This window comes from Phycomyces blakesleeanus (assembly GCF_001638985.1).
Source record: "Phycomyces blakesleeanus NRRL 1555(-) unplaced genomic scaffold PHYBLscaffold_7, whole genome shotgun sequence".
NCBI classification, from domain to species: Eukaryota; Fungi; Mucoromycota; class Mucoromycetes; order Mucorales; family Phycomycetaceae; genus Phycomyces; species Phycomyces blakesleeanus.
The window spans coordinates 1451801-1464607 of NW_017265140.1; the positions used below are offsets into that span (position 1 = coordinate 1451801).

Genomic DNA, 12807 nt, shown 5'->3' on the forward strand with positions numbered 1-12807 from the left:
ATTCCAGAGGAAATACCATCAGGATATCGAAACCATAGAAAATACGCCACAAGTTGCAATCCTACCTGACCAGTCTCCTCAAAGCTTCCGCATAAGCTCAATTAAACGTACATGATATGCAGATAATTAATGTAATTTCAATTCTCATTTCGTGAGAGACTGTTACTTTAACAGCCTCTGAAAAATACATGACCTGATACCGAGGGTGCGGTCATGAAGAGTAGCTTTCTTAAAGACATCGAGACAGCTAGAATGGCTGTAGCAGACGGAATCCAAACGTTGCATATCAAAAACAGAAGTACGCATGACTGCGAGGGTAACTGATTGAAAGACTCATCAGGATGATCATACCATTTCTTTTTCTTTAGGTATTGGATATTAAATATAACTTCGTTAGCAAAAAAAAAACCTCCAAGAGAAAATTGAAACAAATTCTAAAGCTTGGATTTCTACTTCAAATGTATCATAATTGATACTCTTAATAAGTGAAAGAATTCAAAATATATCATAGAAGATTTAATTGTTTATAATGAACCTTTTTTCCACAATTATTTAATAATACAAACTTGGACATAGTTTTTGTACTGTATTGATTTTACAATATTTTTTTTATTTCACATACATATAAAAGGTAAAACATAGGATTGGAATTTTAATAAAGTTGATTTTTTTTAGCAAAAAGGAAAACACTCCATATTCATAACAATTGTAAAGAAAATCCAGCTACATGTCTGCTAATTGAGCAGTGCATACTCCTTATTATGAATTATTTCCCAAGTATTTACGTTACTGTCGGAATCCATACAAAAGTCATACCTCTCAACTGACCCAAAGATAAATGATACGAATCCCCGTGAAAGAAGATTTTGTGTAGTAGCCTCTAGTGGTGATAAGAAAACTGCTGACTCGTCTGAAGAACTTGAGCAAAGTATGTTGTCTAATTCGGTAGAGTTGGAATATCTTTCGGCAATCTCTGCTTCACCTTCCGTTAAAACCCGCAATTTGACCAGTGAATTCTGTGTCTTGCGGTCAAAATACATCTGGAGCCACGTTGATTTGGCTATAGGCATCAAAGAACTTTTAATAAAAAGGTAGTCGGCACCTGAGTTTCCTGATTCCAACGGCGCATCCTTCTGAATAAATATGACCATATTACGACTTTCCTGTCCTGAATGCATTTTTGGTAACTGGTAAGAGATGTTTTCTAATTGTAGATACTTTAGATTTGTGTGTGGCATGCTAAAGCAGAGGTTATCTGTCGACAAGACGTTTGAGCAGGTTATTTGTGCACCGTGCAAAGACATATATCTTAATTGTCTACAGCGAACCGAAATATAACTGAATAATTCTGTATCAATTTGACCAGTGTCAGTTTCGTCAGCATCGATATATAAAAGGCGTAATCCGTGCAAGGCGGGAGCTTCTGGTACTCCTGGACTCAGAGAGATGTTTACTTGCTTGAGGGTCAGCATTTTCAAAGCCGGGGAATTGTCCAATATTGTATCTAGCTGCACAGAAACGTCCTTTGCGCCCATATACAAGTACTTTAAATGATGACAAGCGCCAAGCGCAGTCGGGAGCGCCTCAAGATCAGTGAAATTAAACTCAGATGTGATGCGAAGAGAAACTATGGTAGCTGGAAAGACTCGCATACATGATTTTACGGCTTGCTGAATACCAGGGTCTTCCACATTAGTACGTAAATAGGTACTGAAATGCTTGATCGAGTTATTAAACCCGAAAATAAGATCTGCAAGGGCAATATGAGACCATGCTGTTGGTGAAAATCCGGTAAGATTGAGTGTCTCAAGGTACGGGAAACAATTCGAAAGCTTTGGAAACATGGCTCGTGCTTCCTCATAGGAACTCTTTCTGTGCATTCCACCATGATTGTACAATGTAAAGCCGCGTAAGTTCGGATACTTGTGTACATAATAGCATAGCCAGCGAGAGTCTAAATTGAGAAAACCGACCCGCAACTTAACCAGCTTTCTTGCTGGTACGACCTTTTCTAAAGACAATACATCTTCGGAGGAAAGAGGAGCAAATACGGAACCAATGCGTAGGACTTCCAGCTGAGGTAATATGTCATGAAGAGTTTCGATATCAATTAGATTAAAAGGCCGTGTTCTAAAAGGAGAAAACTCGGTACAGAATAATACTCGTAGGTTTGGAAAAAATGTCATGAACTTCAGGAATTCCTTTACGCCATCTGATGCGGCGATTCGTGAGGGACTTATATGAAGCTGTGTGAGAGATGGCCAGACATCAAATACTGCAGGAATGTCTCGTGGAAATAAATTTCTTGAAAGCTCAATTGAGAGGGATTGTAGATGTGGAAACTGACTTCGAATGGCATTAAGCTTCTCCACGGTCATTACGAGCTTCTGATCTAATGCTAGTATTCTGACTAGATGGCCGTTGTCTTGATAAGGGTTTTCTTCAGCTGTCGAGATGTCGCATAACTTCTCTAGCTGAATATCCGTCTCGATTGTTACTTCACGCCATATAACTTCATTAAAGGAATCATGCCATGATTTACAGACAACAGTACAAGTGCGCAATTCACTGGGTTGAAGAAGATTAGCTATCTTTGTTAGAATTTCAAAAGGCACCTCAGATGCAAGCATAGTTGAAGAGAAATTAAATAAGAAGGATGTTTCCGAGTATACGTAAGGCCTAATGTCTTATAAAGGTTATATATGTATATATATACTGAGCGCTTGGCGTGATATTTGTGGGGCTGAGGCTGGCTATTGCCAAGAACTGCGGATCACACGCGTGCCACTGTTGCTGATAGGTCAATAAGACTAGAGGTATGTTTCCCTATTACACATATTCTTAGGTAACAGTAAAGTAGTTTCTTGGCTAAAGAGAACGAAAAAAAAGAGTTTGATAAATAGCAGTAAATTCAACCTATTTATAGGATCATAAAAGAAGCAGAAGTAAAGACCAAATGGGTTGTTTTATAGACGATCTTGGATATATGAAATTGCCTTTTTATACACAAATATATGATGTGTACTTTCCTAAATTACACTTCTTCCGTCATAGAATATTGTACGTGAATATGTCCAAAGGCATAAGATTATTGAGAAACAAATCATTAAAAAGGAAAGCGATAAAACATTGGAGAAAATATATTTCCAAATTTTCCTACCTTTTAGATAGTTCAAGATATGAGAATACACCGTTGACTAATATATCAATTAAATAAAAAACAACAACAACAGTATTAAAGTATTGTCAGTCTATTGGGTTGGTAAACCCACATTTATATTTGATATACCTGGATTATTCCCGGTTTTTGTGCAATAAAGCCAAATGATGTATAAATGTCTTTTAAATCCAACACGTCGAACTCTTTAGTAAACAGTACTGGTAATAGCAGTAAACATTTCTATACAGTACAGCATATATATTATCAAAGCATTTCCTAGGATGTATAATCTTACACTATATCGACTCCATTAAAGCCATTCATTGTTGCTGTTTCTGTTATTATTGTTTACACTGTGTCTTTATTTATCCTCTCTCAAGCAGATGTTTCTTGGGTTATTCTAGCTGTATGGTAAATATGCATGAACTCAAAGTAATACTGTACATGATGTATTTAAAGTATTGGGTTACATCTTAATATAGATTTCAGCCTGTTAGGAATATTGTACACCCATTCGTTTTATGACTCAAGTCCATTAAACGTAGTGTATTAACGCCTTGGAATTAAAATAATAATAATTTGACCCGATATAGGGTGCACCTTTTTTATAATAGACAATTTTTGAAAAGAGGACATTTTTTGGAATTTAAGTACCGATTCCAAAATAGTATTTTAAAGTCAGAAATGTGATATTTATTGATTTAATCTCAGCTTACGATGAGATTTGTGAAGCTTTGAGAATTGTTTCACGATTTCAAATGCATGTTCAGCATCATGACCAAGACTGTAGGCATTGATGTAGGCAAAACTTTTGTGGAAGTATCTTCGAATTTTTTCAGGGACATCATCTTCTGGTGGGCAAACACTATCCAGAAACGAATTGATTTTTCTATTCAATGATTGAAAAGAATAATCACATTCACGTCGTGCTTCTTTCTTGGCTGCTCCCCAGTATCTTTCGATCCAATTACATTCACAGTGGTATTTTGGATACAGTTCAAATTTGTGTCTACTGCCTTCAACTATTTCTTCGAGTGCTGATTTTTGGTTGGCAAAGTCTGGTTGTCCCTCCATAATATGGATTGCACAACATCTAGAATCAGCTGTCGCGACATTATTGCAAGAACGTTTTAAAGAGTATCTCTCTGCTTCGTTTCTATACATAGAACGTTGCTGTAATATGCCGCGAAGGCCAATGAAATATTTTTTTGTATTTTTTATTCTAAATATGAATAGTTTATAGACACGTCTTTTAGCATAAAGTGATCCCTTATTGTAATTGTATAAATTATGTTTCTATTCGGATAGGATTGTATATAAATCACTTACTTTATGGAGCCGAGACTCGATTACTTCATATTCTTTAAGTTTTTCTTCATTACTCTTTTTTTGAAAAAAAACTTTTTGCTGTTCTGCATAGTCGTATTGCTTTCTGACATAAAATGAGCTGTCACGAAATTTTCCCTGGCCTGAGTCACTGTCTTTTACTTCAATTGCACACAAGTTCATGTTTTGTGCCAAAAGAGCGTCTTCAGGATAGGCTTTATGATTGCTGCTTTGATCAAAAAGAAAGACAGCTACTGCATTTGGGTGTATGGCATTGAAAAGAGGTATTGTATCTGTAAGCTGGGCACACATATGACTACTTTTCCAATAGCCTTCGTATTGAGCTCCAGGATAAAATACCACTCGCGAAGTTTTGTACTGGTTTCCTACATATCCTCTCATTGTTCCATGACAAGGGCATTGGAACTCGGAGATCATTATTGATCTACCCTCAGACTTTGGCAAACAATAGCTTTCACCATCTTCCACCCAGGCGTACTTTTGATAGTCATTAGCATAGAATGTACTTTCGTCATGTGTGACAAATACATGCTGTTTGACACCTTCTGTCAATTGAGGATATGACACAAGAGAAGGTGTAACATTGTCATATTTCTCAGAGTATTGATAGTATTCCATCATGCGTTTGCTCCATGCATTTCTATAAGTAAGCACATCCTCGCGCTCATGCCCATCAAAGTATACAACTTTTCCTGTAAAATAAACATAAGTTATATTAATGTGACATTCTATTTTTATAGAGAAAACCGCATTCTGGTTTTCTATATTTGCCTACCTAAATGCTTAAAATGAAATCCCCAAGATATCAGCTTTCGTCTTAGGCAATATGTAGACAACGGCTTAATTGCACTACCTTCGATCTCTAACTCATCTGATAGTAAGCTGCTACCAATGGCCTTAGGCAGAATGACTTCTTTCAAGTGGACTGAAAGTCCAGCAATACTTCTTTTAGCTCTTGGCTGACTTCTGAACCATTCGAGTATTTGCTGCTTGATGACTTCATCATCAAGAACAGAGACACGTTTGGCATGCTTGCCTTGTGCACCAAGACTGATTCGTCTAGTCTCCAAATACTCCTTTGCATGTTGGCGAATCTTACGGGCTCTGTACCAAGTAGATTTTTGCTTGTATACAATGTCGCTTGCAAACTTAGAAGCTGCCATTTTCTTCATGTCCGTATTGATCAAAGCATATAAGTAATGATATGCTCCTTCGTACTTTCCCATCTCTGCTACACCAAGTTTTTGCTGCTCTGAAGTCGAACTGATGACAGGTACTGCGAACTTTGACAAGTCAATGATTGCGTCTTTTACTCTGCTTTTGAACTCTTCCTTTGACTCGACTTCATCTGCACTATCACTTTCTTCATCCAATCCAATTTCTGTCTCAGCAGAAGAAGAGTTTGCGATAGGCAAGAAAAAGGAGTCAACTCTAGCACTTCCTTTTGCTGCTTCTCTTTCTGCCTTTTTCAGTCTACGAACATGTCGAGATGAGTATGATGAACGATTGCGACTGTATTTTCCATTGAGAGCATCTTCAGCTTTTTTGGTCCAAGAAAGTCCGAGATTTTTGACATCACTGCCAGAAGATTCCGAAATCTCGGGGGTAGGATCAACTTCCTTTCTAACTAACTCTACACTTTCGCTCTGAGAGTGAGAAAGACTTTTAGCAGCAGCTTTTTGAGATAAAGCTCTCATTTTAGAATTGATTTTTGGCATTGTCGATTGTGTTTTTATCAGGAACAAATTGTTTTTTTTTTAAAATAGATTGTCTTATTTAGTAACGTTTTACATTATGCAAGTTGATAAAGAACTCAGTTGGTTATATTATTGGTTGAAAAATGAAGCCATCATTTTGGCCGCACTGCTTAAACACTGAGATGTTACCTTGTTTAAAAAAATATTTTTGCAGAAAAGTAGTAGATATCTCACCGCAGAGAGTTTCTAAATAGCATTAAGAGCATATTAAAGCGAACAGAACTCAAAAATATTAAGATTCCAGAAAGCCTTTTGGTTTTCTAGTTTTATTAATAAAAAATATTTATTTTGAAAAAGGGCATACTCTACTATATATAAGTGGATATTAAACTCAGTCGATTATATTATTGGTTGAAAAATAAAGCCATCATTTTGGCCGCACTGCTTAAACACTGAGATGTTACCTTGTCTAAAAAAATATTTTTGCAAAAAAGTAGTAGATGTCTCCCCGCAGAGAGTTTCTAAATAGCATTAAGAGTATATTAAAGCAAACAAAACTCAAAAATATTAAGATCCCAGAAAGCCTTTTGGCTTTCTAGTTTTATTAATAAAAAATACACACTATAAAAAGATACACTATACGTTACACAAATATCAAATTAAAACCCAGGGAGCATTATTATTGGCCAGAAAATGAGGACATTTTTTGAGCCTCCCTGCTTAAATATCGAAACTTCATCTTGCTTAAAGTTTTTTTTTTGCAGAGAAGTAAAAGAAGTCTCACCGCAGAGATCTTGTAAATAGTAAAGCAAACGACTCAGCGGTAACAAAATTCAAAAAAATTAAGATCCCATAAAGCCTTATGGTTTTCTAATTTTACATATAAAAATTGTCGATTATAAAAAAGGTGCACCCTATATATATAAGGACAGAGTATAGATATTATTTATACGCTTATTCAGGAGTACATTGTTTATAGTCGTATGACAAGGAGTTGGTGTATTTAAGATTTGATACAAGTTTTCTGTATATCTAAAGAGACTAGATGTTCAAAAGATATATCATATTAACTACTAATTATTGCATTACATTGATTACATCGTTGTGTGGGAGAAAAAGAAGAAGAATATTGGTTATACTGACAGTTATGTAAAAGAAACCCATGGTCTCATAATGCGTAGATGATGTACAGAGTAGGACAGACGCAAGAGAGTGATACAAGATGGTGAGGACACTTTATTATCACCTTTGAGTGCCTCTCTTCTTATACAAATAAGAGCTCATATAGCTATCATAGTGGATACTTAACTTAGGGCTGTTACAGACAGTATATATTTTAATTCACTTGGTCTTAAAAAATTGATATTCAATAGCTGAATTCCTTCTTCAGTCTTTCACGTGAGAGAATTATGAACTTAAAACTAAAAAAAAAATGCCTGAAAAATAAAGGTTACAGAGGATACGTATGCTTTTGGTAGAAGCATTTTGTGTGTGCATTGGGTTTGGCGTTTCTCATTGACTTTTCACTCAATAGGGCGAGGAGTGCTACATAGGCAGCATATAGCCAAGCGGTTTATAAGAGCAATGAAAAAGTTTCTTTTTGTTTTGTTTTGTTCGTTTAACTACCAGCGGATATTGCTGGCGTGCACTTGCCACTAGATTAAAGCTTACGATTTTTTTATTGTTCTTTTTTAGATTGGTTTAGTCACTTCATTTGATCTCGGCTGAAGAAAATAAAACACAACCTAGTGTGTCCTATATACAACTCGGGATGCTCCGCTGTGACCAAACTCGCTCATCAGACATCCGCATAAATATCCGGATCTCTTGGATTTATTCCTGTTCCTCTTTCTTCTCCTGGCCTGCCTCTTTGGGATCTACTTTGATGTCTGCGTCCAAACTTCCCTTCGAAATCCTAAGTCAAGTTGCAGAATATCTCTCATTCCGGGACTGGTGGAGTTGCAGTCTTGTTTGCAAAGCATGGCATGAACCATTCAATCAGTGTGTTTGGAGTATAGTCGAAATCAATACCAAATCCCAGCTAGAACACGCCAGCTTCGATTCCCTTGAACCACAAAATCCGTACAGAAAAAACAGCTTTTTTGTAAAAAACATATATATCTTTTGGGGTCTCCTTTTAAACGATGATCAGCTCAATGGCATTCAAAAGCAGTTTCCAAACGTCAAATCGCTTGAACTTCAAGTTCCACGCTATTTTTCATATGTATTTAATAAAAATCTCTTTCAATACACGAACTGGAGACCATGGATGTCGGTCAAAAACCTTAACATAACCGTACCTGTTCACGACATAACTTATGGTAATAGAATATAGTGATGTTAAAATTCATTTTTGCATATTAGCAGCCATTATCTCATTTTGTATCTATATATATATATATATTACACAATAGGTGATATGGAGACACTTCACACGTATTTCCCATCGTTGGAGTATTTGAAAATAAGCGCCACTTTTGGGAATTTCCAGTTAATAGATCCTCACATATTACAGTCTATACAACCAGCTACTAGTCTGATCAATGTACATCTCGAAGTTTTCGATATTGACATTCAATGGCTTGTTTACTTTGCCTACAAGTTTACTCACGTACGTACATTAACATGGAGCAACCATGGGGAGTGTAAAATGGCAAGAGTCAACTACTTTGTAGCCAAAGATGTTATCCAAGGTCTTCCATACATCTTTCCACGACTGGAGAACCTTTACATGCTTCGATCTGAATATAAAAATTGGGCTTACTATACTCTTCTATTGGTTGCCTCAACCAGCGGATCATCTCTTCGATGTATACGAGACCGCCTACGTAATGACAGCAAAGAAGATCGGTTTCGACCAGCATTAGGCAATTCACTAAAGTCATATCCAGATTCAGTGGTGTCTCTTACAGTCGAAAACAGCTGCTTTTACCAGAATACGCTCATTATCCCAGCGGAATTAGGACTTTGTTCAAGGCTGGCTCATCTGTGCTTGATTCTGCCTACTATGTGGCTTAAGCTGGATACCGTTCTGGATCACTGTGAAATGTTGAAGATATTGATAGTACATGTCAGCAAGGTGTCACTGAGGGTGCAGGAGTATGAATGTATGGTTGGGCATGATCTTCGGCTTATAAAGATTGCAGCAGAGGAAGCAGATGTGAAAGTGTTTCGATACTTGTCGCACCGATGTCGAAATCTGAAATACGTGTCGTTATTTGGCATAAAACTGGTTAATGTTTTTGGACCTATATCTCAAGATGTCTTATTCGATATGCGTTTTAGTCATCTGAAATATTTTGAGCTGAATAAGGTCACTTTTTACAGCAATAAGGATATTATGAGCTCAGAAACTGCCATTCATCTGATTCAGTCTGCTTTTGCTGGCAATAGCCGGACACAATTGATATCCGGCAGTTCCGATCGGCTGGACTCACCATCGCGTGTTCCTGGATTTGAGGGCTCTCACATTCTGCACACGTGGCATCAGATGTACTTTGACTGGAGTCAGACATACCCTGTTTATGATGTTCGAATTCTTACCCAAAGTGAAGCCAGTCAGGCCGAGACCTTGTTTTCACAGCCCAGTATGGTCCAAAATTCTGCTAAGCTGGCAGAAAAACATGAGCGGAATTTGACGGCAGATGGATCGGAGGATGACTGGGAAAACGTACTTTTGGCTGGATATGTGAAGTTGATTTTAGGATCTGCAGAACAATGCAACATAAGTACATGTACCTCTGATGATTTTAAAAAGTGGAAGAGGATATATGAAGATGAGCTGAGCTTATGGGTTTGATGATGTGATCAGCTTTTTTTTTTAAAAAAAAAATGGTTACTATGACAGCCTAAATGAATATAAGGTTTTTGTGTGTGTCAAAAGGGATTATAGACAATTAGACCTTTTAAAGAGAGAGAGAGAGAAAGAAAGAAAAAGAGAGATTGGTTACCCTGATCTATCTACCTTGAATAAAGCAAGTTTTAATTATCTATCAAAGTTGCCAGTCCAAGTGATTTTTCTTTAGCATTCTTTTTTATAGAGGGGGTGGGGTACTAAAATAAAAAAGCAGTAGGTACTCCCAATCTTTGCACAACCTATATATTTCAATAAAAGCTTGTACTTTGTAATTAACGGTATTTTTGATTCTCAACCGCCATCTCGATTTCTTATTTGGTGCCAAGTTTTGGGCCATATTTAAGTCATTTAATTAAATTTGAATTTGTTTAATTTATTTCATAGTTCACAATTCACATCTTACCTAAATAATTATCAGGCACTCAATGTATATACATACATATATAGCTATAGACGACTTGACGAAGTGAAAGGAAAAGAGGGAGCGAAAAGGAAAAAAAAAGAGAGAACTTCCAGATGTAAGTTGCGTGTACTTTGATAATGACGCTTTTAGTTAAAGCAGTTGAATATTATATATGTTGTGTTTCTCCGAAATGAACACAATCACTTTCAAAAATTACCCATTGACAGAAAAGAGAGAAAGGATTAGGAAACTCCCGCTTGTTAGTGGAACCACGCTTGTTGAATGGGGCGACATGAACTTCTTGACTGTGCTACTTCCTGACTCAGCCTCAGTGCTACCCGGCAGGAATGCTTCTGCCGATCCTACAAAGGCACCCGTGAAAGCCTAATTGTGTGCCTTTATGATTATTGTCATTAGCTTACATTATTATTATTTGGAGGAGCGCCTGTTTATATATGTCAATTCCACTGTACGTACATGCCTGTTTTGGTACAACTACGTATGTATATTTCACTAAAATAAAGGTAAAACAGAGGTAAATTATATAGATTGGATATATAGCAATTAACGTAGGTTTATTGTAATAAACTGTAATATATCAAAAAGCACACAGCATGAGTATCAATTAGATTTGAATTCAATTCAGAGCCTTTATTTATTTAATTAATTAATATAAGAAAAAGTAATTTGTTTATCATAGCACGCTCCGTTAAAGAAGAACCTTGGCTCGATAAAAGAAATAAAATATATATGTAAAAAAAAAAGAAGAAGAATAAGAGAAAAAGGAATATAAGAAAAGGCGAACAAAAGGAAGAAAATAAAGTTCATAAAAACCAATACATAAGCCTATTTGTATTATTGTGATAGTGATAGTGATTGTGATTGTTATTGATATAGTGATTGTAATTGTAATATATATATATATTTTTCTGTTGCCTTGTAGAATGAGTGCATCTAAAGTTTTGTGAGATCTTCAAGAATCTTCTTGCTGAGATCCATGCTTTTCAGCTTGGTAGCTCTCTTGATAAGCAGACGTTCGGTACGGTACCGCTCATAATAATCTTCAATGGTAGCTGTCTTAAGGAACCCGCGGTGAGTGTCGAGAAGAATGGATTTCAGGTCATTAAAGTCGCTAAAAGTTGGACTCATACAATCGATTGTACCCCAGCCATAATCACGTCCAATGGGTGTTCCTTCAATTGCAATAGGCTTTCCAGTCTGAGGATCATCTTCGTAGGCGATCATGGTAAAGGGTAACATGTGGATATAATCAATGAGAATGCGTGTGTCCTCATCTTCGTTTTCGTAGTCAAACTGCTTAAGGAACCCTTCAAGTGACGAACCAGCCGTCTTGTCTTTCTCTTCGTCCTCATCCTCTTCATCTTCTTCTGGCATACCATAGATGGGTATCTTGTTCACAGCATTATAAACACTCTGCATGATCGCAGGCTTCATTCTGTCTCTCTGAGCCTTTGTGAGCGTGTCAGCCTTGCCGAGAACCGGGATCACATTTACACGTCGTGAAAGTCGTGTTAGGATCCGGATATCATACTCATCCAATACAGATTTGGTAGGATCGAGGAAGTAGAGGCAGGCATGGACCTGGGTATCAACTGCCTTTGGATTACGCTTCACTTTGGATTCCTATAAAAGAAAGTTTGTTAGTGCTATCAGTTTACTTATTTATTTATTTTAGAAAAATAATCGTATTATAATAATCCTTATTTATTTATTTTTTTACCTCGGCAAGGGTCAGATCAAATTGGTGCTCAATGTAGCCGAGAATATCGTGCAACTGTTTGTCAGCAAGAAAACTCGCCTGGAATCCTGGAGTGTCTATGAGTGTCAGGGCTACCTTCTCACCATCGATATCAAGATCAACAGAAACAGTATAAGGTGCTGCAGTCTTTGTTAAGGGCCCTTGGAGGACCGGAGGGTCAAACAATGTATGTCTCTCTTTAGGGCTATCAAGCTTAAGTGCCTCGAGGAGGGTCTTGATAAATGCGGTCTTGCCGACACCAGCAAAGCCAACGACCATGACATTGAATTGAGATGTCGCATTCTTCCTTGAGCGAGGAGCCATTACGGATGGAGGGATGGCGTCAATGTGATGAACAAGGGAAAAAGGATTGTAAATTAAATGTGCAGTAAAAGAGTAAGAGCAAAAAAAACGAATAATAATAAACACACAGAGAAAGAAAAAAAAACGAAAGAACGAACGAAATATAGAGGCGCACGATGAATAACGGTTGCAAGACAGCGTGCTCTGTTGTCTGATTTTATGTTTTTGTGTAGCCTTGCACGGTGGTCCATTGACACACCGTCAAGGAAACAGGCGGTTTGT

At 37.0% G+C, this 12807-nt stretch overlaps 4 protein-coding genes across 4 annotated transcripts; 1 reads left to right on the forward strand and 3 right to left on the reverse strand.

Annotated features, from left to right (window-relative positions):
* Nucleotides 1–167: 167 nt before the first annotated feature.
* PHYBLDRAFT_77756 (hypothetical protein) lies at nucleotides 168–2630 on the reverse strand (the record flags this gene model as incomplete). The annotated part of the gene is made up of 2 exons (XM_018443293.1): nucleotides 168–362; nucleotides 786–2630. 2 exons carry the CDS (start codon nucleotides 2628–2630, stop codon nucleotides 168–170), a joined length of 2040 nt encoding a protein of 679 aa, XP_018293668.1.
* Nucleotides 2631–4009: 1379 nt separating this feature from the next.
* Nucleotides 4010–4909, reverse strand: PHYBLDRAFT_101274 (hypothetical protein; the record flags this gene model as incomplete). Its single annotated transcript, XM_018427634.1, has 2 exons — nucleotides 4010–4333; nucleotides 4514–4909. Coding segments are annotated over 2 exons (720 nt in total), but the record flags the coding sequence as incomplete, so codon positions are not given.
* A 3066-nt stretch (nucleotides 4910–7975) lies between these two features.
* On the forward strand, nucleotides 7976–10003 carry PHYBLDRAFT_143872 (hypothetical protein; the record flags this gene model as incomplete). Its single annotated transcript, XM_018431089.1, has 2 exons — nucleotides 7976–8525; nucleotides 8619–10003. The coding sequence occupies 2 exons, from the start codon at nucleotides 7976–7978 to the stop codon at nucleotides 10001–10003; spliced, it is 1935 nt and encodes a 644-aa protein (XP_018293670.1).
* Nucleotides 10004–11492: 1489 nt separating this feature from the next.
* Nucleotides 11493–12513, reverse strand: PHYBLDRAFT_99906 (hypothetical protein; the record flags this gene model as incomplete). The annotated part of the gene is made up of 3 exons (XM_018444115.1): nucleotides 11493–11758; nucleotides 11807–12107; nucleotides 12205–12513. Coding segments are annotated over 3 exons (876 nt in total), but the record flags the coding sequence as incomplete, so codon positions are not given.
* Nucleotides 12514–12807: the final 294 nt, after the last annotated feature.